At 40.3% G+C, this 24,682-nt stretch overlaps 1 protein-coding gene across 1 annotated transcript in view; it reads right to left on the bottom strand.

The window, feature by feature from the left end:
* The window catches only part of OSBPL11 (oxysterol binding protein like 11), a 37,935-nt gene that overhangs the window by 9,459 nt on the left and 3,794 nt on the right, over positions 1-24,682 (bottom strand). The window contains exons 2-8 of the mRNA XM_080347180.1: positions 12,463-12,531; positions 11,151-11,326; positions 10,290-10,369; positions 9,693-9,875; positions 6,478-6,679; positions 2,446-2,591; positions 360-500 (exon numbers count right to left, since the gene is read on the bottom strand). Of these exons, the coding sequence (XP_080203306.1) occupies positions 360-500; positions 2,446-2,591; positions 6,478-6,679; positions 9,693-9,875; positions 10,290-10,369; positions 11,151-11,326; positions 12,463-12,531 (997 nt within the window). The remainder of the gene's footprint in view (positions 1-359; positions 501-2,445; positions 2,592-6,477; positions 6,680-9,692; positions 9,876-10,289; positions 10,370-11,150; positions 11,327-12,462; positions 12,532-24,682) is intronic.

A 24,682-nucleotide genomic window follows, 5' to 3' on the forward strand; every position in this document is an offset into this window, starting at 1 on the left:
ACACAGTGATCAGAGGTCCCAGAAAAGCAATTTACAAAGAGAAAAAAGCCAAATAAAGATAAAAACATGAAAAGGCTGTAGAAAACAACACAGAACGAGTAAGGTGCAAAGGCGGGAAAGAAAACAGGCTATTATAGGAAAGCCAAAAAGAGAATGTAATAGAAAAGATATGGCCAGCTGTATTAGAGAAAATCCACCCCCTCAGCACATTTCACTTAAAAACCTGTGTCAAACTGGATCTTGAGACCTGAAGTTGTTACAGGCCACTATTTCATATTAAACTCAATATTGCTCAATATGGCAGCTGAATTTAAAACGACACTTTTACTGCAGCCGGTCATCACACATCAGTTACTTACTCTTGTTAAGTCCATGCCAAGTTTCAGCTGAGACAAGAGATGCAAGATAACACTGCGCTGCTCTTCCACTGCTCCTAGGTCATCTTCTTTATCATCACAGATATCCTCCAGCTCCTCCTCCGGATTTATTTCTTCAGGTTCCTGTGATAAGAGTCATAAACATCAACTCAAAGATGTGACAATATCCAGAAAGGACTTCATATTGTATTTAGCTGTCCATGTATGAAGAAAAGACTAGAAGTATAGAGAGCTATACAATGGAATTAACACCCAAGATAAACAACAGTTGAACTGAAAGAGACATTAAGATAACTCGGTGCAAATTTCATTTTGGAAGATTCAGTCTAAGTTTTCTCACCATTTTTCACATGGGTCAGGGGAGGAAAAAAAAAAGCTAAGCTTAAAAGCAAGTATGACCTGTTTTCCTGTAAATTTTGTGAGCTAACATTATGGTAAGCATCTAATACATAGACAAAAATAGTGAAGCAAAAGCTAGTTGGAATTCCAACTATCTCAGTAACACTCCTTCACCTCCGCCTGACTTCAGGCCTCCTAGTGTTGCCATCATTACTCCAAGGGCTACAGCAAACGGTAGATCCCACTGATGTGCCTGGTGACAAGCAATAAACGTATCTACAGGCTGGTCTTCAGAAGCGTTAGTGTTGCTGCTAGTGCCAACATGTAACAGAGAAGGAAAAGTAACCTGGGATAGTTTTATAAAAACAACATACACACATGGGTTGTCTGTTGTTATAACCAAGGCATCCAGACACACTAGCAGAAATTATATTAGTGCTGTTGTATCAACCACCACCCCGCAAGCAGAAGGTGGGACACTTCAGGCAGCAGGGATGGGGTGTCCCCGGGGCTCCGTGCAGCATCCTCCTGGGGCAAACAGCTGGAGGGGGGCAGATGTGGAGGGGAGAGGCACCGAATGCCGCAGGAGGGCAGCGATACGCGACTGCCCAAGCAAAGCCCTTCGGCCAGAGGCACCTGCTCCAGCTCAAGGTATGAACATTCAAACCACCAGAAACAGAAGGCCAGGCCTCCACACAGAGCTCAAACCATGATGACAACTGCAGTATCACACAGGTGACTCCTTTCCGAAGAGGCTACACTGTTCTGCTATCATAAATAAGAGCTGAAAATATCCAAGGGGAGCCATAAGACTAGTCATATTCCAAACACAGACAATGATATACATGAAGCACTTGGACTATAACTCAATTATTTTAAGGAATTAAGTTATTTCTTTGAAAGCTTCTGATTTGTTTCATTTTTTCTTTTCTTAACTTAGTAGCAACTACTCAGATTCATTTAAAAATCTATAAATTATAACAACTGAAAAAAATCTTTGTTTTGATTTCACCATAAGATAGCACAGTGCTGCTGCAGAGACATAAAACAGCACGTTTTCTTTTCACAGTGATACAGTCTCATCCAAACAACTGTGTGAAACCAACTAGTATAAAAAGAATGCAATTACGATTTTCTAGCCCAGTTAGGAAAACATGTTCTTTATCATAATCCCTGCTGGTTTTTTACTTTCATATTTTGTACTTGAAATCAATTCTGACAGTTATAATGATACAGACTGCAGCTGTATTTCAAATAAACTAAGCCATCCTGAAGTGATGAGGGTTGCTCAGATGAAGAAAAACAGACACAGCAAGAGCTAGGAAAGAAGGACAGGGAGATTTAATAGCTGGAATTTAATTTGTCTTTCATCTGCTTAGGCAGTTCTTGGGCCTATTTTGAGTGTCATGCATTCCAGTCAGGATTTTGCACTTCAGTTTCCAGTTGTTTTTGGTCAAAATGCAAGGGAACACTGCTTGTTTCAACACCTTGCATTATCAGCCCAATTGGCTCCCACCACTTAACAGCCCATTACATAAAGCAGCAAAAATTACTGAAAAAGCAATTAGAAAGTTTCATTTATTGCAACTGTACTCACTCTTCCAACACAGCTAATCGAGAAGTGTGAAAAGATTTGTCATTAAATCATTTTCAGAGAATATGATTGAAGCATTTACAGGTATTCCTCAAAGTAATTCCCCACAGAAACGGGATGTTCACATTACCTTACCCTTGTTAGCTGGCAGGGCTCTGCAACGGGCTGCTCTTCTCTGACTGATGCTGCCTTGTTTATCTCTGCCGGGAAATTCTGCGCTGCTCCATTTTTGAAGTGGTTTGCCAGAGATATCTTCGGATCCAACCAACTGATTGTTGTTCCTGAAGCAAAAGAAAGTTTGCGCTGAAACTTGCTCATTCTCTGGAAGGTCAGCGAGTAGCAGTTTTCACAAAAGAGCTATATATATTTCTTTTTTTAAAGGAATCAGCTGAAAGCAGCCAATTCCTGCTGCAGCCAATCCCTTCAGCAGCCACTAAACAAAGGTGGTGCAATGAGACACCACCTTCAGCGATCATTAGCACAAACCCTGCGATTGGTGAGCTGTAATACATGCAACTTGGACTGGAGAAACTAGTTGGTGTCATGAAAGGTGTAATCAGACACCGCAGGAAGAACCCAGCACTGCAGGAATGTTAAGTAACCCACACAATTATCTTTACCTGGTACCAAAATGAAAAGAGAGTCAGTCACTTATCAGATTCTCAAACTTCTAGATGAAAACGAGCTAAAGCAAAAGTTTTGTTGCCATTTTTTTTCCTCTGGAGAGGGTAACTTGTCTTTTTCCAGGTAAGCACACAGTGTTGAATAAATAATAGTTGCTCAAAAAAAAAAGCTGCAGGGCTTGGAAAGCTATTACCCAACTCAATGACTCCAGCATCTCTAGTTACTTCCAGCTAATTTTTCAGAATGGATCAGGTTCCTCATTAATAATACAAATGTTCCACTCTTTTTCAAAGGCTAATAAACGTACAGGTGACTCCAATCAGTTTTTACTGAAGAATACACAAGCTGGCAAACCATCTTGGCCAGGTTGCAAACACTGAAGTTATTGAGAAGTCTGAATTTCCACCACCATATGGCAGTTTCTCGTGCTCAGGGACCTACACTGAGGTGTCTGTTTTCTCTTCCTATATGTTCCACAACCCTTTTTTCAAGACATCTGTGACCTGGAACTAGGTCACACCCTCAAAATGAGCTTAATTCAGTTAAACAGCAGCATTTCTACCAGGAATATACTGCGGTGGGAAAAAAGCCCAGTTTTACTTATGGGACAAGACAACTTTTTCCATAGCAACACAGTTATTTTCATTAAGTCTATTACTCCTAAATCCATTACACAAAAAGAAACAAGAATCCCCCAGCGGTTTAAGCTATTTAAACAGAAGTTTCAAAGAAGTCAAAAAACAAGATGCTCAGAACATCACTGTCACACTTACCTTTTTGAAAAGGTTTTTACTCATCTTTAAAACCTCTTCACAATACCTGTTTTCTGAGCTGTAACTTTCAACAACATAATCTCTAACCGCATGTTCTAGGCTGCATTTAATCCACATTCACTGCCTCAGTATTAGCTTCAATTTCACAAGTAGCCTCCTTTATACTCTCTATCAGCTACTTCTAAAATTTATTGTTAAGCTCTGCTTAATTTTTGCTGTTAAATTTAACAAAAAAACACCTTTTTTTAAAGTGATCTGAGCTACAAGTTGTGTTTTAATCTTTATGAGAAGATAGGATAGCACACCATTACTCCTCTTCTACAGGAAGATCATGTTCAAAATCTGCTTTTGACTGTTGCAGGTAGCACAAGTTATTCTCTTGAAATCACTTCCTCCCCCAAAAGACTTCACCCATGTTTTTTGAAACAGTTTTCAGCATCTCCCCTCTGCTACAACACAGACCTCTCACAGTCCATAGTCTTCACTTTCAACATTTTTCTTCAAGAGTTGCAAATTGTTGTTACAATTCACCTTTATGATAATAAAGTACTTTTTTTTTTTTTTAAATCCAGCACATTTCACCCCTTTTGACTTGAATTTAGGTAAAGTTAATACCTGTAACTTCCCTGTTCATCTTTTAAATCTGTGATTTATGGTCCAGCTTGAAGCAGTTGGAGCAGTATTTTCATCCTTCTGCTATTTTTTTCTCTTTGAACAATTTATAGCAACCCAGCACTAATACATAATTTCTAAATCCTTGTTTTTCAAGCCTGCCATGCACTTGCTCAACGCGTTCTTAGCAGTCAAGTACCACTCCAATAGACCTTGAAATACTTTTTTCTGCTTCATGTTTAAATTCACATTCTGTTAGACAAGCCTCCTCTTCATCATCACTTCTTGCAGCATTTCACTTGGACCCAGCTGAAGTGTGCTGACCTGCTTTTTTGATCCTCGGAAAACTAAATAGTGCTTTTATATGTTTTATTAGACAGAACAGTCTGTATTCGAGATTTTTTCCCTACCTCATTTGATGTTTTCCTACACTTACATACAAAAACACCTCCTGCAGCATCTGCATTAGGCCACAAGCCTTTTCCATTCTGTATGACCCTCTGAAGCCCACCAAAAAGACTCCACCAGTTGAACCAGAAGAATAAGTATTGCTCCCAAGTGTGGGGGGAAATCTAAGCTAAATAGACTTAAAAAATCAACTCTGGCCCCAGTAATCCAACCTGCTGCTCCTCCCTGCTCTGTCCACCTCCCTACGACACCACCAGAAATCTTCAAGACTTGGACTTCTTAAAGCAATGTTTGTAGATTTGGCCATTAACAAGCAGATACCAACTGAACTGCAGTCAGACAGTCAGATTAATTGAGCTTTTCCCTGAATGATTAAAAAAAATTAAAAATAAGACCCAAAAACACTCATCAAGGATAAAAAAAACACTACCTTCTTCACAAATTATTACAGTGGTGCTCATGGGCTCTACTTATTCCTCCTGGTACTAGTGGGTCACCTTAGTAAGACATGCAAAAATGTCAAAACAAAGAGACTCCTAAGGTATACCTCCCGCAGTTATGCATCTACAGTTTAAAAAAAGGGAATTGGAAGAGTTCTTTCAGTGTGAGTAACTCTGAAGTTCAGCCAAATATTTGGGGTGGTGCCATCCAGTTTTCCATGTTTTAAAATGGTATTTTAAACTCAAATACAGCAAAAAAAGTTAATTCATCCTATTCACACATTTTCTTTTAATGCCTGTGGTGATTTAAGAATCACAAACAATATAGTTTTAATACTTTTATACAGCTTTTTTTTCCTCTTGGAAGCTAAATTAATTATAGCTCTGAAATAACATGCACTGGCAAAGCAAGTACCACAAATATGATAGGAATATGGGAAAGATAAGGTAAGAGACAACTTATGAGTGTACTTTGTTACATACTAAGCATATCTACCCTATCTGTTGTGTAAGAGAAGAATTTGAGAATCCGAAAAAGCTTTTTCGCCACAAAAAAACACGAAGTAAACCCATGAAAAAACAAAATCACAGTACGATGCAAAAGAATTTACAAACAGGAAAGAACATATTCAGTTCAGTACACTGCACAAAAATGAGGTGGAACAATTTGCTTTCAAGTCTGTTCTGGCCTCAGAATGAAAACTGACACCTTAGCCTATGTTTTAGACTAGGATGTTAAATCAAAATAAAAATACTAATAAATAAACACTTTCAGTAATAAAATACAAAGCACTATTTTGCACAGGTTAATGCTTAACTAGAAATGAAACCTACACATGTGTAAATGCTTATAATATGTATTTAGTGTGTGAAAAAAAGTCAGAGAAGCATGACACTTGACGGAGCTGTACTGGACACCACACATCATAGAGCCTGCAATCCCATAAAGTTCCCCCTCTACTACTACTGTTCCTGAGCGATGAGTTACATCCCAATGGCGCCTTCTGGTTGTGGTGCCTTATGTACTTCATTCTGTTGTGAGATGCTCCACAACAATTAGATGCAACCTTTATGCAGCTGCTGCCACAGACTTCTTGATAGAATAAGCGATAAAGAAAATACACTATGTGCATGGAGTTCTACCCAACACTAGCAAGTCAGATTCTGGAAAAATTCACAAGAAACCAGACAGCTGGCACTTTTCTCTGCCCATGTGAAATTGGATTTAGTGGAACGATTATTTTTGCAAGAAGGAAAGGATTCAAAGTGTTTGTTGTAGAGTTCTGTTCTTTGTGAGCACCTGTACCTACCTGCTGGTAAAGATCCCTTTTGCTGAGAAGCATGTTGTAACTGGAGAATATGGAAACAGTCATTTAAGCAGTTCATGGTTGCCATGGAAGTTGCTTTGAGCATTAACAGGTCTTGATCCAAGGATGTAAGGTGACCGGAGACAGGAAGGCATTCTATGCTCCTGATCAAGTCTCTCTGCTGGCCCTCAGCCTGAGACATCATCTGTCAAACAACACAGTCATTTATCAGGTGACGGAGGTGTGTTCAGTGTGCACACAGAGGATCCCAAATGATTTTATGGCAATAATGAAGCTACAAGATAACAGATGTATATAATGTTAACTGTACTTTTTTTGATACAGCTATTAAAGAGTCATTAAATGCATTATGAAATTCCCACAGCAATACACAGCACTTTACTAACAAGAAAAGAATATCAAAGTGCCTTCAAAAAGAAGAATTTGACCATGGTAATTGCTGCAGTGAATATCAAACGCTTTCATGCTTGGTTGATAGTGACGCGAGGGGTGAAAACCCCACACAGTCTGTGTGAGGAGTAATTTAGCTCCGAGCTCTACACAGCCTGGAAGAGGATCTATGAGGTTTTATCTGTAGGCATTGAGATCTTTCCACTCCCTACAAGAAGAGATCCAGCACTTCAAAGGAAAAGACCTGTATCGCTCAGTCTGGCTCAAACCACACAGGATTCCCATTCATTGTCTGCACTGCCACCACATTTAGGATCACTGTCTCACTGGCTACTTCACAGAGGGGGGCCAAAAATCAGCATATTGCCTGATTTTGAATCACAGAGATGAACGCAAACTTCTAGACATGCTGGTCCCTTTTCTAGGAGTACAAACAGCATTAACATAACTGGACAGTGAAGTCTGCAATTATTACATTTTGTGGCAGTTAAATGAATTGTAAAAATAGACTGAATTAGCAGAACAGACAAATTAAATTATTACTTTATGTGTTTAACTGCTATGGCACTACTTAGTTTTTTTAATTCACTGTTCCTAGCAGTATCTTGATTACTTTTTTCAGCACCTTTGCCTGCCTTCCTTCCAGGAAGGTTTTATGCAATAAATACTTAAGCAATATCTATTTATCAAAGTTCACAGTAGGTATTTGGAGCATTTTAGGGCTTGGCTACATGATGTGCTCTGGTGTGAATTTACAGAGCATCAGCTCTTCGGAAGCAGAGTTAACTCTGCACAGTCAGCGTCCACATGTCCCAGGAGTGACAGGCCAGAAAGTTAATAAAACAATTATGCAGCCTTGCCCACACAAACACACCAGCTGTTATCAGAACAAGTATCTTATTTTCTTTCTAGTCATGAACACAATACAAGTTTTTGTGTGCAACTCTTATTCCAATACTTCAAAAAACGCTTCTGGAAAAAAAAAAGACAAAAGAAAAACCACAGATAATAGTTAACAAATCACCACAAACCTTCCGGTGATTCTTCATTCTTAGTAATTTCCTATGTGGCAGCACCTAAGCACTTTGTTCCAGGATCAGGCCAGTGAGAATCCCAATGAGAGGACACAAGCCCCTGCTTCAGTGCTCCAGATCAGACACTCTCCTCTTTCCTCCCTTGAATTTTGAATGCCATACCACCATTTGAAAAGTCAAAACCTTATAAAGTCATTTCTGGAACATTACCTCACCTTCTCAAACACCAAAACACAACAGATAAAAGAAAGAAAAACTGCTAAGAGAGCTATTAGCACAAATTCTGTAAATATTCATGCCATATTCTGTATTGTTGCTGTTTTCATGCAATGGGTAGGCAAGTGCAAATATTTAAGTTTACCGTATGTTGTAACTGTTGTACCACACTAGTAAGAAGTTTATCACAAGTAAGAGGTAACTTGATGAATGAAACTGAAAAGCAATTACCTGTAAAGCTTCAGTTTTAAAATGAACTTGGAAGAGAAACTTCTCTTTCAGAAGAGAAAGCAGATGAATCAGCTCATAGAAAGCAGCAGCCACAGAAATGCCCCCTGAAGTTTTCCTTTGCATTTCTTTGCATTAGCACTATAGGAGACTTTACTGCTACTTGGGGGTACAAAGAGGATGGCAGCAGTTACCCTTCAGCAAGACATGTCCAACAATAGAGAGATTCACAGACTCTAAGATCTGAACAGGCAGTCACTTTGTCTATCTTCCCGAATAGCTATGCCACAGCACTTAAGGTAAATCAAGAACAATGATGATAACAGCAAACCACACCAGGGGAAGTGCTTTCAATATCGATTTACAGCCTCCTACTGATGAACTTAACACAATGCTCAGCCACATATTTTAAGGTTAATGACACTTACAATATAGAGCACTATTCTGCCCCAGTTGGTCCAAGTTCAACATCTAACTATTGACACGTCCTAAATCCTTATTTGCTAAATCAAAGAGCTCTCCATTAGAAACTTATTTGTGCCAAGAAACATACCACACCACACTAATTACACTAACATTAAAATATTCATTGATATCAATACTGCTACTAAGTAACACAGGTTTGCAATTCAGCAACGTATTTTGGTTTAGTATTATTATCTTTAGATCTGCATGATCTACCCCGTAAAAACTCTCAAGTTAAATCAAGTAGTAGTCAGTCCATTCTGTCAGTCAAGATGGAAAGGTAATTATTTGGGATTTTTCCAAAATACACTACACCTGAAAGTGTAATGAAAAAGTATGCTTCAGAGCTGCTCATTTTATTTTGCTCTCTTTTCAGTCACATCCATCCCTAGACAATTTGTCCATGTGAATTAGCAAACCAGAACATGGTATTAGTAGTATTCTTAAACATCAACCATGACTGATGCCTCTTTATTCACAGGAGATACAAGTACAGCTTAGACAATTCTATAGCTTGACATGGGAAAAAACACAGTTTTTGATAGAATAGTCTCATAGTGTGACATTATACTTCCTTAAGGATATTCCTTGTCACCTGTAGTGCTGGACTTGCAAGGATGAGGACATGCAAAATTCTACCTTGAGCATCAGGATGTTACTGTGAAGTAGAAAAGTCATAGAATATACACCACATAATTCTACAATTAGCCAAGGCCAGTAAGTTACCCTCACACAGCTACGAAATAATAGCTTAGGACATGCTACTGACAATATATCCAACTAAGAATAGCAGGTTTCTCTGCAACCTACAAATAATAAGACAGCTCTTTCAAACGATTATAAGGTAATTTAGGGCATACAAACCTCTCTAACATCTACAAGGTGATCTGGCTGCATAATAGGAACTCTTTTTCCAGTTGGCAATCTGTGATGTCCAACATTGAAAAAGGAAACTGCGTTTTGACTGGGTCTTCTTTGCACACCAGGAGAGTTGGCACTTCCTTGGGATGCAAGAGAGAAGCTGCGAGATTTCAGAGGAGGGTTGTTCTAGTGAAGAAACATATTGAGAAACATTCATAATTACTTCCTAATAACCAGCAAATATTCCAATTTCAAAGATACAGCAGAGCAGTTTAATTCTTATTCTTTTATACAGTAAGGACAGATGACAAAGCCCTAAAAATGTACTAGTAGCAACTGTTAAATAAATATTTTCCACTATCTGCTGACAGTTGCCCTGTTGTATTGTTTAATTTTGAACAATCTGTGAAATGAGATTTTTCTATTACAAGTCAGCTATTACTCAGGAAAATGTTTCTTTATGTAAATTTCAAGCCCAACCACAGGCCCTTTTGTAGTATTCATCTCAGACAGCAGGATAGTTGTATTCACAACTGCTTCTACCACAATTCCACAATGGCCTAAACCATTTTGCCCACAAAAATATCAGTCGCACCATACCTTTCCAATAGCTTCCGTGTGATGCTGTGTGCATATCTGTAGCCTGCTAACCCAGTGTTGCCGTTCTTTAGCATCAGTAGCTAATAAAATCAAAACAAAAGGATTATGTAAATTATGACATTTCAAAGTATGGCCAAAAAAGCCTGCTTAATTCTTTAAAATAGTCAGAAGACTAAAAGTAAAGGATTTTTTAAAATCTAAAACTTGTTCAGCTCACTTGTAATTGTATCATTAATTCAAGTTCAATATAAAAGGCATGTATTTTTTATTAAATTTTGTAACACAGAAATAACTTCTACAGACAGCAACTCCCCTCACACATATTTTAATTCAACAACGTGACACATTCTCCTGGAATAAGAGTGAGGTACCCTGAATTAGAAAATGATAGCAAGGCTTCAATGGAAGAAATACTAGAAGATATTAGCCCAGATTTCCATAGCCTACAAAATCAGTTAATGGGCTTCTATAACCATCACAAGAAAGCTAATAAACTGAACATTAGGAATAACAGAGTTCTCTGCAAGCATTAACACAGTACTGTTACCTACAATCATTTAGAAAAGCTTGAATCAGTACAATTTAGGGATGCTGTGCATGAACATTAAATCCCATCTTAGACATCTGAAGTTCATGGTCATCTGAAAGTCAAACCCAACGAGTGTGGAACCACCCATAAAGAAGGATGGTTCCTAACTGAAGAGCGGGACAGAGCAATGTTTCACATATAAGTCTCATTGCAACAGTTCGCCAAACATGTTCTGCTTTGGACCGGCTGCCAAGCCCAGCAGAGCAGCCACAGGTGAGAGCCAGGAGTGTCCTCTAGTGGAAGAAACCCCTGGCCAAGAACCCAGGCCCTACCTCTCAGTTTATATTGCTCCCCGCTGGCAGCATTGACCGTAAAGGTGTGAGAATCTTCATCACTGGGTGAAATCACAGCTCCCGCCAGCTGCAGGGTACCTCTGGGCTTCAGATGTCTGGACTGCTCATTCACAAAGTACTCCAGCAGGCCAGCATCATTGTTTAAAACAAAAAATCTGCAATGATAAAGCAAATACAATAAATAAAACCAGCTCATTCTTTTCCTTTATTTGGGGTCGGAGGGGTGTTACTGGGAAAAGGGAAGACTTTGGTTACAAGTTGGCACAGATGGGGTTGGGACTTAAAGACTTGAGGTGATAAAAATACCAAACATATGAATTATATCCCCAAAAAGACTGCATAAAAATTAAGTTCTTACCAATTTTTTTCTCAGAGACCATGGACTGCATAACAGAACAGCTGCGCCCACAGAAAAGTGCTATTGCAAGATCTTGGGAATCAAAATATCCTGAATGTCTAAGGCTTAATACATCCTCAAACTTCATAAATTAAGGGTAAAACTGCCCCTCATACAAAACAGTTGAGATACGAAACCGTGAAACTGAAGCAATTCCAGATTTAATAATAATAATAATAATTAATAATAATAATAATAATAAATAATAATAATAATAATAATAATAATAATAATAATGAAGTGGACACTATGCTTCAACTAATCAAATGAGTATTGAAACAAGTCACTGCATGCTGGTGGTAGCATGGTAGGAACGTGGGCAGCGTGGTGTGCTAAGCACTCGTTTCACCAACAGTGATTTGGTTGCTCTGTGCTGCCCTAGGAACAGCATCGAGCAGGAAACTCACATTTCTTTGGCCAAAGTAATGTGAGTTATTCCAGGAGAGGCACATCCTGGAGAACTAAAGGGAAAAGCTTGCTTGAGTTTGAACTTTCAGTAACGACAATTTTTTATATATATATTTTTTTTAAACACTGGTGTGATTTTGTATAAAGCTGAAGACTCAGTAGAAAAGGAAAAAGGAAAAAGAATGCTGGTTTGGTTTTTTGTTAGTTCGGGTTTTGTTTGTTTTACACAAACAAGCACAGTTATAAGCCGCCACATGCGTTAACTGCTTCATATTTTCTATGCATTTCTTCTTATCCCTGCCTTAATACAAATAATAATTATCAACAAATTAGCTTAATCTATACTGAGAAAAGCAAAAGGCTCTTCCATAAAGCTTGCCTAATAGAAAAAGGGAAAAATCCAAGTATTATTAAAAAAATCTGAAACATGTTCATCTAGATGCCTCAAAAGACCAACATTACTAAAAATCACCATAAAAGACTTACCGGTATTGCCAACCAGTGACAAGATTGGTATATTTCATTAAGTAGCCACAAATATTTTCCATGTGATCACTATTCAGGAAAAAAAGAAAAAAAAAAAAAAGATAAAAGCAATCAGACAATACCGGTTAAATTTTAGATCTTCCTTCCCAGCTTTTGATCATCATTATCTACTTTCAGAAAATGAATTTTCACCTTCCTTTTTAGACTGGTACTACTATTTTAATCAAACTACCCACAGTTAACAGATTTTATTTTTCAGCTTCATTTCTAAAATTATTTCATAGGACACTTTAACGAGACTTAGTGAACCTCAAATAATTTTGAGTCATAATTAGTTTCACCAATACTTGGGTTTTATTCAGCAGGCTCTCCTGGACATATCTGCACTAGTTTGGGGTAATTAAAGACTTAGTGTCCACGCTGCTCCTGCTTTCTGCTTCCTCCAAGCTTTGTATTTTTAGACTCCTGAACAAAATTTAACTTTCACAAGCTTACTAACAGAATCTTGATGATGGTGACTAACTAAAAGCAGTCCCTAGGGACTCCTACACCAGTGGGGTTTTATTTATCCTTCATCCCCCAAATCCTTCCTGACCACACGAACAATCACGCACTTGAATAGATGTTCGACAGGACACAACGTGCGGGTACAGGTCACATCAAGATATTCTGAAATGTAAAACAGAAGCCAAAACATCTCCTCCTCTGGCCTGGCAGGAAAATCAGGTAGTTTCTCTTTCAAAGCCTCAACTTGCAACATCCACCAAAAATGAGAACCCATCAAGAGCGTTGGGCACGGAGGCTTCATCTCACTATAGGCAAAATAGGTGACCAATCGTCCTAAATAAGGCTTGCAGGTCTTATGGCTATGAACTAATCATCTTAAAACCACAGCTTAAAGGCCTGCTTTATACTGTACATTCCCATAATTTTAGAAACGCCACCTCAATGCCCTCGCCTCTTACAGTAGGGCATAATCCTACACTGAACAACACGCTCTTGATAGACAATTCAGGTCCAGCATGAGAAAATAAGTTCCTACTATTCCAATGAAGAATTGAAACAATGACCCAGATATCAGGCACTATTTGTTTTTTAAAAGAAAGTTGCATTTGAACCATTTTACTTAGATTTTTAATTAAAAGTTCTGTAACTCATAGTATGCTGAAGATTAAATTAAAATCATTCCTAGTCCATTGGAGAAGCCAACTGTCTCAGTTAAGAGGTCAAAGTATCCCCATATCAGCAAAAGGGAAAAAGGTGGGGGAAAAAATGGGACTACTAGAGCCAAAGGATCATCCCCATTCGTGGAGACTAAGCTGGACTAAGTACTGGGGTAAAATTAAACCAACTGAAGCTTCTGCCTACACCTCATTTATAGATAGTGTCAGTATCATCAGATTAATTAGATACCTGATGATTTGATAAATATAACATGCTACTCTAAGGTTCATCCTAAAGTAAGCTATTTAGGGTACCACTAATGAAGATAACCTCAGAGTACATCACTGCCACTCAGTAATACTAGTCATATAAGAGATGCGAGAAAGTAAGTTTTCAAAGAAAAAAAACAACCAAACAAACAAAATACAAGTTGCTGATTTTTAATTTTACATTTAAAAGCAAAAATATGTGTTCTAGCTACTACTCTGGCAATTAGTATTGCAGTAATATCCTGCAATGGAGAGCAGCCAACAGGTCTATCTAGGAATTTAATTTCTAACAGCTCATTAAGTGCTACTACAGATAAAAATAAAAGCAAGGAGAGCAGAGGGTATTCAGGCTATTGTATATTTTAAGTGTACAAAAACACTAAAGGAGACATAATCAAACTCATCCTGTGCAGACGCCTCTCTTTTGTTATTACTGGCATACGAGGAAAGTACAGTTTAGACTTGCTTGCTGTCTTAATTTAGCTGAAAATTAAGAGACTGCATACTCATAAAAATGTATGAGCTTGGTTTTTAATCGTTTGAAAATTGTCCCTAGTCACAACTAATTGCTTTTGAGTTTCAGTGAATGTAAACTCCACCCTAGCTTTGCAGTTAGACATCATCCAGAGCCCTGCACACTCAGCCACTAACTCCCTGCTTAAATCGAGGTGTGTTTAACAGAACCCAAGTAAAATCAGACAGGTGACACCAGAATGCAGCGAACACAGTAGTGATACATGTATGGCCTTGGAAAGCCCATTCATTAAACAGTCTTCAATTAAAATTATTCAACATGTTTAGAATCATAGAACAGTTTGGGTTGGAAGGGACCTTCAAAGGTCATCTAGTCCAACCCCCCTGCAATGAGCAGGGACATCACTTATTTGATTGTGACTGATGAGACAACTGATCTTGTCACTCTTCAGAAGTACAAAAAGCCAGCCATGGAAGGGAACGCAGCCCTCTTGGTGACGTACTTCCACACCAAACGAGCACTTGACTGCATTTCTCCTTCACCTCCACTCCTTCATCTTCACTTTGACTAGACCCAAACTTCTCCAAATGCCTCTTCTTCAATAAGTCCTGTCTCTAGCCTTGTTAGTCCCTAAAGGTGATGGTTTAATGGAAAAAATTTTAAAAATAGCCTCCTAGAGAAGTCTAAGAAAGTGACCAAGGACAAGCAAGCCAGTCACCTCCAGCCCTGTGGACACTGCTGGTCTGGCAGGAGAATGCTGCAGCAAATGAGCACAAGTGCACGATGCCGAGCACACCAACCAGCTGCTTCGGAATCCGTAACTCTGCACACAGGTGTCCCCAAACCTAGCATCTCCCACAGAAGAGCCACATCTCAGTGTCCCAGGTAAAGCTCGGGAGTACATTTAGCAAGTATCTCCCGTTCATAAGCAAGACCACTTTATTTACTCCACAAAATGATGGAAATGTACTAAGCACTGATTGCCAGAGCTAAGCGAGAAGAGCCCAACACGCAGCAGCAATGGGTGGTGCGAGTCCCAAGGTCCAGGTTGCTCAGCTGAGGGAGGTTCCTGCACAGACCAACCTCTGCAGTAGGTGCGGAACATATTAGAACATGTTGGACATTAGGAAAAGATTGGACATAACAGGTTGGATATTAGGTAAAGGTTCTTCACCCAGAGGGTGCTGGAGCACTGGAACAGTCCCAAGCCTGACAGTGTTCAAGAAGAGACTGGACAATGCCCTCGGACACATGGTGTGAACTATGGGGTTGTCACATGCAGGGACAGGAGTTGGACTCAATGATCCTTGTGGGTCCCTTCCAACTCAGGACATTCTATGGCTTTTCTATAACACACCAACTGCCAGGGATGAGACCGAGCCATGGTTTGCCTTTAGGGAGACGAGAGGATGTGAGAGGAGCCAAAGCCCAAAGAGATGGGAGCATGAACAGACCTTACAAGCAGTAATCACACTCTCACAGCACAAATTCCAACACCACATGGGCCAGGGCATTTTCAACACAGGAACTAAGGCTTCTTTTAAATAATTAACAATTTTACACACTAAAAAAATATTTTAATCCAGTCTGCAGATTCCAGTTCACAAAAGGTAGATCCTATAATTGTACAAACCCATTACAGAACCACAGTTAACGTAATCTTCAGGGTAAGCATTAGTACTTTCCTATGAATACAGAAAATCTTTCCCAGTATTATTTATGAACAACAAGGCTGTGGAATTATAACTAGAGCATTTTTTCAATGATTTTCAGATTAGTGTCTCCACAGCAAGGGTTAAAAAAATAATTGTTGCTAAATCAGTGCTGTAAGGCAGTTAAGAGTGTAAAAAAATGCACAAAACTCCAGTAATATTTCAGTGATATGGAATTAACAGCAAAGCTCTTCAGAGCACTACAGAAAGCTTTGAAGAGGGTAGATTTTGAGAACAAGTGGTTCAGGCCCTGGCTCTGCTCACAGAAAACTGCAGTAAGTAAATATGAGCGAGATCTTCCAACATTGTTTCTAATAAAACAGGTTTTACTGTAGTTTCAAAGCCACTTCTGCACTTGAGAAGTCCCCACAATTCTCCACATTGGGGTTTTTGACTTCTAGAAAACAGATTTCACAAGTGAGTTTGACTTAAACCACTGAATAACTTATCTCAACGTTGACAGCACAGCTTGGCTGCACAGGGATCCTTCCCAAATTCAGAAAAACCTTTGCATTCACGCCTACGTGCATGTACATGTACCTATGGGTACGGGTACCTTTTCATAGCCAAGATGCTGCTGTTGTTGCCATTCAAAATGCTCACAGCAGTCTCAGATTGTCAAAGGAACAGCAACAGCTCAGCAACGATGAGTCAACAACCCCTGAAGTCCATATTTATGCAGAAATTCACGTGTCCTTTCAAAGAAGGACAGAAAAAAAAAGTTTAAGTGTTGCAACAGACTTGTCACATCCTTAAAGATGTAAAAATATTTCAACTTTAAGTGAGGATACTGGGCAAGTCACAGTCCAGGAAAAAATGTGTGCACAAACTCACGGCTCAGTATTTGAACTCCAGCCCAGCCCATTTACCAGCCCCCAAATTCTGGGTGGTTTGGGTTTTGTTTTTTTTGGGGGGGGGGGGTTCTGGGGATTTTTTTGGTTGTGGTGTTTTGTTTGGTTGGTTTTTTTTGGTTTTGCTTTATTTTCCTTTTTCGAAGGCTGAACACCACTGAATTGGCTGCCCATTTATCACACTTTTTTAGTTTGTAGATGTTGTGAGATGGACTGTAAGCAAACGCCTGAAGTCGATAAATTACAAACCAGTTCACATTCTTTTCAGAAAACTACTCCTCCCTGTCTTCAAAAACGTTTACCACGAGCCAGATTTCTACATACCCAAGTGCTACTAAAATACAATAGGTATAAAGCTTTTACAAAGGATTATTGTTAGTTTGTTTATCCTTTAGTCTTATTTGTCCTTTTCTACTATGCCTCTTACATTGCATCAGCTGTCAGTGCCTTGTGGGCTTGTCCCCTGTCCTGGGGGAGGAACATGAGAGTGATATTTAAGCTAAACTCCCCCTGTATCCTGTTGACATGCAGCACCCAAGCCTTGGACGCAGATACAGAGGACCAGCAGTCCCAGAATGACGTGTCTATGGAGCTCCAGCCAAGACACGCAGGCTCACACCTGCCGAGCACCAGGCCAACACTTTCTCCAAGAACAAAACCCGATGCAGAAGTCCTTTCCACACCCCTCATGGTGCAGCTCTCCCCAAAAGCCCCACATAAAGAAATCACCGCCAACAGTGGCACAAAATGACACCCATCTGGAAAGCGACTGCAGAAAACTTCCAAGACCGCCCTTCTGATGATTTTAATTTCGCTGGGACCCAGACGGCACTGTGTGGGATGCTTTGAGCAGCCAGGTCTCTGAAGACCAAACAGCTGTTTCAAGAGCAAATGTGGTGGCCAAAGGCTTCCCCACGGCCTTTTGCAAGGCCTGGCATCAAGAGCAGCTGAGTATGGGTGGATTTGCTTCCAGTAGAAAAGATGACCAGGAGCCTGGAGCCCATACAGATGCCAGAGAAGGCTCCTAAAGAGGGATCCCACTGCCACAGCTGCTGCTGTGATGGTGTCTTCAGGCCCTGGCCAAGGGAAGAAGCTCCCTTCTACTGAGCTCACAGCACGCTGCAAAAACCTGGTGAAAGACATTGTCTTCAGATTAAAAGCTAGCAGAGCATAAAGAAAAGAAGAAATCAGTTTTGTAACAGAGCAAGCCAGTGAGTGGTTCTGACTACACAGTTTGAAAAAAGAAGTAACCATTTTCACTGAACTTGTTAATCTCTATCTGTCCATGGGCTTGCCATCTGTAATAGCTTGTTTTTTCCCTTGCTGACCACTTCAAAGTGCACTGATTCCTCTTTTTGTTACGTGGAAGGAAAGGGCAGAGGAGAAGAAAAAATAAAACCTATGTCAGCAACAGCAACTTTGGGTAGATCTGCAACTGCAGAGATCACTTGCTCCCAGAAAACCACCACAACACACTCCAGTCCCATGGCTTGTTGATGTGTAGGTTCCCCAGTACACCCAGTAATGTAAGGAGGAAAGGCCCTGTACTGTTTACAGAGTATCTACATCAATAAATCAGTTCTGCTTTTGCAAACAGCTTTTGGAAAAAAAAACTACCCTTGCTGTACAATTCACCAGCAGCGCCCTTTCAGTCAAGTGTAAAGCAGCAGCAAAGCCTCTGCTCTTCAGCTCATGTGTTTGACTATGCAATTATAAGTTTAGAAACCAACAAGGAAAACAGGTCCAACAACATGACAAGAACATTGACAGTAGTCTCTGGGATGCTTCAGAACACCTACCACTTGGCCACAAGCGTGCAAGCAACACACACATCCTCATGAGAGACAAAAACTTATCTGTGCTCTTACAGGTTTACAGGAGTACGTGGTAAGATAAGTTCTGGCAGAGATGCAAAGGCTTCTGACGAAGGAAGGGTGCAGCAGAGCCAAAATAGGCTGTCACCCATCCGTGAGCACAGAACAACACAGCCCAGGCTCCCATGTGGGGTGAGGGGCTCTCCCACCCCTAAACCCCCCCAGACCCTGCTACCAACACAACGCTTGTGTTTGCACCTCAAGCTTCTATCAACACAAGTTCTCAAGGGGAATGATAAATCAAGCTTACAAGTTTTTTTTAAAACCATTTTAATTAAACCTGCATTGGATTCTCCTGTTTTGTGCATTAATGCCACAGGTCACTTATACACGAATGAAACTGCATTGTAACGTTTTTGCAGAGTAGCAACAGAAAACAAGGAAATATACAATATTTAACCAATAAGTAGCAAAACACTGTTCTCATTGGACCAGTGTAAAGCTGATTATTTAACTCTTTTATCATTCAGAGCTCTCTTTAGCTCTCAAAATACATTTGCCTGAAAAAAGCTGCAGCAAGTTTCAACTAAACAATTTCTCTTGCACATATGTGAACACCTCAAGTCAGCAAGAACTCCACTCACATCCAATTTATTTGTGGATTTGCGTCAGCGTAACGCAACTGAAGCTGGACCCAAGAGTCAGGAGCAAGCCTTGCAGATTTTTCCACAATGCTAACTACTACTCAAGCTACCTCTGGAAAAATACAACTGCAGATTTAGACAACAACATTTTAGAGCTGGAATATACATAAAAAGGTACCTTAAAAGGTCTGAACTCTCCACTACAAACCTCTGGAGCACAACTGCTGCCTGCAGCTTTGCCATCATCTATGTTACCAGTTTACAGTAGCACCCCATAACACCACATTTCACATATTATTGCTACTTAAACCCCAAACTCTCCCTTGCAGTACTTTCAGATAAGCTCAAGCAGTCAAATGAGCACTAGTCTGCTCCACAAATAGTACTGGCATAACATAGGTGAGATGAACACACTGATGGATGAGCATCTGTGCAGTTTTGGATGACCTTTGACCTACTCCACCCCAGAAAGCAGCAGCCCCCTGTCAGTACTACTCACAGACAGCAGCCGAGCAAACCTTCACATCACTTAGTGACTCCAAGCACAGCCCAGTGTGGTTTAGCTTACTGCACATTCCATCCCAAGGTATTTTGGTCTGCTTCTAATCTAGCAGCTTTTATCCTATCAGAAATACACAGATATGCCCTCCCAGTTCTAAGACTTGTTTGTGATTATGACTTTAAAAAGATTGTATTGACAATTACATGTTGCCATCCTGGACTTTGCAGTAATAAAACACTGGCTATTAAATGGAAGGTAAATACACTGACCAGCTACTCCAGATAAGCCTCTTGCCTTTTTAAAATTATTTTTGAACCATTTTTGAGACATTTCATATAAACAGAGGATAGCAATTACCACTATCTTCCAAGCAAGAACACACTTAGTTGACTACATTATCTAAATATTCAGAAAAACCATAAGCCTGGAGTGCAACAGCACATGCAAAAACCTGTGTGGACTACCAGGCTGCAAAAGCAGTAGCCAATGGTTTGAAATCCAACTGGCAGTCACAAGTGGTGCAATACAGGGGTCAATACTGTGAAATACCTCTAAGCTGGCTGCTGGACCAGCACACACTCCCTGCAGCCTCCTAGGTGAGAGCAAACCTCAGGGAGCAGGTGGGACGTGGGAGTGTGTGTTGGATTTTTGGGGACCCTGACTGTCCAGAGGAACAGGCTGACCAATACCACCAGAACTTGCACAAAAGCAACGCAAAGCCTTGCACCCGGGATGGACTAGCCCATGGGCCAGCGCAAGCTGCGTATGTCATGCCAGAGAAGAAGAGGTTGATGGACCTGGGCCTGTTCAGTCTCCTTCAGGGGAAGGGAAGGCTCCATGAGGATCTCACCACTGTCTCCTCTACCTATGGAGAAGATGGAGTCAGACTCTTCTCAGAGATACAGAGCAGAAGGGTAAGCGGTGACCGTCCCACCTTGTGGCAAGAAAAATTTAGTGTTGGACACAAGGAAAAATTCTTCACAGTGAGAGGGGATAAGCACTGCAAGAGGAGCCCAGAAAGGCTGGCGGGGGCCGGTGGGGGGGGGGGTCTCTGTTCTTGGAGGCACCCAAAACTCAACCAGAGAAGGCCTCAAATGACCTGTTCTAATTTTGAAGCTAGCCCTGCTTCAGGCAGAAGGCTGGAGTAGAGATTTCCCAGAGGTCCCTCCCAACCCAAATTATTCTTTGATATACATAAATTAAATGAAAATATTCCTACATTAAAATTAAGGCGTAAGGTACTCAGGTTTAAAAACTAATTAAGAAGGCACTTGTGTTAACCACCTATCGTTATGACAATACATAAAAAGAGCAGGACTACTTTACTGTTCAGCATTTTGGGTGGACAGCAATTCCCAGACAAGGAATTATTTTAAAAGTCTCCTTTTCATCACGCAATGAACATCAGGTACTATTCATTTGGTATTCACACTCTTTCAATAAAAAGTTTCCTTACTGTTTTCTTTTCTTATGATCATCATCAAGATTAATGAAGGTGTCATGTACCAAACAACACAAGGACACAGACATTTATCATCCCATCTTACAGACAGGGAACTGAGGCACAACGAATTTTCAGTCTCAGTTGTGGCCCAATTTTTATTTTATCTTCTTCATACATTCCAGTCACAGCTTCTGCTGATTTCAGCTGCAGCTGTGACCCTGTAAAAGTTATACAAAATCAGAGCAAACTGTTCCAAACTAGGCCTCCGAAATAAAAAAGAGGAACACACAGTGATTACAGTGGAAACCAGTTTAAAGAATATGGCTGCTACCAGAAAGGAAGTCAGAGACAGAAATCAGCTCCTTATTACAGCATCTTGCAGCTCTGCCCTGCAGAACTCTGACTTTCTTTTTCATCTCCACTGCAACAAACTAAATCAACTTCCCAAAGCAAACTGGGCTCTTCAGGAACCTGATCTGCCAACCTCTAAGCACTAGTCAAGATTTTAAAGATTTCCAGCCTCATCAAAAGCTCAGGAATTTACACCTGGAAGGAAAAAAGGCAAAAAATGCACACCCATAGCAAAAAGCCTTCCTCCAACATGGATATTCCTGCTCCAAAGCAGAGGCATTACTGGTTGTCAAATATATAATAGCTTAACACACATGAAGTAACAGCACCTCAGTCTGTACTCCCCTCCCATATCACAGAATCACAATACAGAAAATCTGAAATGGTATCAGCTTTGCAAACACCCTAAAAAGAAAAGTTCTCCAGCAGCATTACCAGCAGGCAGTGATCCCCTACAAGATGAATTCATTGGCACTGCCAGGTGATCAGAGTGCATGTCCAGGCAACATCCTTCAGTAAACACATGTCTTTGCACACGTGCCTTAATTTTCATGGTACCATGAGCACAACACAAGAACCTATCTAGTACAACCTAGCAGCAGCAGCTGGCACCTTCTGCATTAAGCAATGTGATTAGGTCAGCCACACGCAGTTTGTTTTTCATCTTCCCTCTGGGGAGAGAAGGTGTGTGGCAGAGCAGGCTGTTAATGTTGTAGTCAAGTTTAATTAACTTGCTGCTATGCAAGTAAATTAGAAAAGGTGAAGTTGAAAAACACCCTTTGCACTTAGTGACAGACAGACATTTGTAATGGCCATTAACTCCTACAGAAATCTATTCCATGGAAAGCACATATCATTTGATATTTAGAAGCTATTCAAAAGTTTGTGCATCTTTGGTTTAGCTTAATTTGAATGCTAAAGGAATATCCCAGTATTAACACAGGTATCCTGCAATGCCAGAACCAACCCCCACCCACATTGTCACCCCTGCCCCAGCGAGTTTTCACAACCTGCCTGTTCAACATGAGGATGCTTTGAGAAGCAAGAGAGGGACAGTGCTCTCAACAACCACTCGCTGAGGAGCCACAGGGCTGGAGAAGGGAACCCAGACCTTGCTGACCTGGTTCAGAAATGATGTTCAGGTTCCTTACTAGAACATCAGCCATCATGAAGCTCTTGTTTAAATTAGCCAAGCCTATTTCCCCAACTCTATCTGCTTATTACCCCTTGTCTTAACTTACAATGCATTTGAGCTTCCTTCTACTCCAACCCCATTCTTCCAGGTCATAAATACCTGTGTGAACACAAATGGCTCACCTGCCTTGCGAAAAATGCTTGGGGCTTCAGCAAGTGTTATAAATTCAGCTTGATAAACAGTGACCTTAACATTTTAATAACACAGAATGGATCCTGAGGTGGATATAGCCAGCTGACCACTTTAAACACAGGCTTCTTGTCTATTTTAATGAGCAAATTAGGTAAAGTGCAGCATTTCTAAATTGATGTTATGAATTAAGCAAAGACTCCAATGAGGATAAAGAAATTCAGGCAGCAGGTTTTTCAGTCATTTCCCTCCAGCATGTGAAACAAATGTGACAGCCATCTTAATCTGATTTTTAGTAATAAAATGAAATACAACTTACAAAATTGCAAAAATAAATTCTGAGTTTCCCCAGCAACCACCTCAGAAACTTTTCTTTTCAGCACCCAGTTCATCGCATCTCAGAAGGCCAGCAAAAGCGAGCAGCGAGGGCTTTCTGAAGGCCACACAGTGGTGAGGCATCTCCACAAGTCACCAGCAACAGAAGCGAGGAAGATCAGGGCTCACTTTGATGCAAGCTCAACATCAGAGCCACCAGCCAACCCGAAAGCGGTGAGGGTGGCAGAAACTCCATCCCTGTTGGTGGCTGGCGCCTCGATGTCACAAATGCCAACAGGTTCCAATGACAGCAGGACACCGGGGACGTGGGGTGAGCTGCAACAGACGGGGAGCAGCCCTCGCCAGACCACCCAGGTAACACCCCAAAATTACGGCCTCCCTCTGTAGTTTTGCACAAGGAAGCAGTTCGCAGTCATTGATTACAGTAAATATACAACAATTCCTCGTGGAACCCCTAAGCATTTTGTGTTAAGCAGTGAAGGTAGAAAACAATGGAGATGGGTAATAAAAAGAAGTACCAGGAGTAGCAGTATTAGAGAGAACTGCCCTAGGGTGACACTAATATTTACATGAAGCTTCGGAAGGTTTCTTCTACTTATCGAGTGATAGGGACTTTAACTTAAATTTTGTCCTGCTCTCAGGGGTGCAGAGTTAATTAGGTCAGCTAACACACTCTGTTGCAGCCTAAGCAAGAATTCAATGCTCATATTAATACTATGATGAGAAATGTTAAGTTCAGAAACAAGAACAAGGAAGGACCAGCAAGGGAAAGGTTTGCAACACGAGCGCTGTTGAACCTTCTGCTGCCTTTACCTCCTGCATCTGTTTCTATCAAGCTAGTTTCAGCTTTAAAGGCCAAACTGACAAAGTTTATCCTCCTGAGATCAAACATTCTTGGAATGTGACTAAAATGCACAAAAACTATAAAAACTCTACACATTTTTCTAGAAATTAAGACTGACATCAACGCCACCCTCAAAAAGGATTCCTATCAACACCCACTCAACAAGATTGTACCAATTTCAAGACACATTCGTTTATTATTACTAATTAGATCCTTTTTGCAAGATAGCATGAATTAAAAAAAAAAAATCCTAAACATATATGCCTAATCCATAGTGACCAGATGTTAAAACCATTTCCAAAATAAGGAAAAAAGGCAGTTATCTACAAAAACACCCACACAACCAAAAAGGAAGTACATTTTGAAATGTAACTAGTAACCTTAAAAATAAGCAATCATTTGGGAAATTCAGGAACATCTTACGTGTATTTCTACCAGTAAGGGAAGAAATGCTGGGAATCCTTTTAATAGCAGCTGATTTATGTATTCC

The sequence above is a fragment of the Nesoenas mayeri genome (genome assembly GCF_963082525.1).
Source record: "Nesoenas mayeri genome assembly, chromosome: 6".
In the NCBI taxonomy this organism is placed as follows: domain Eukaryota; kingdom Metazoa; phylum Chordata; class Aves; order Columbiformes; family Columbidae; genus Nesoenas; species Nesoenas mayeri.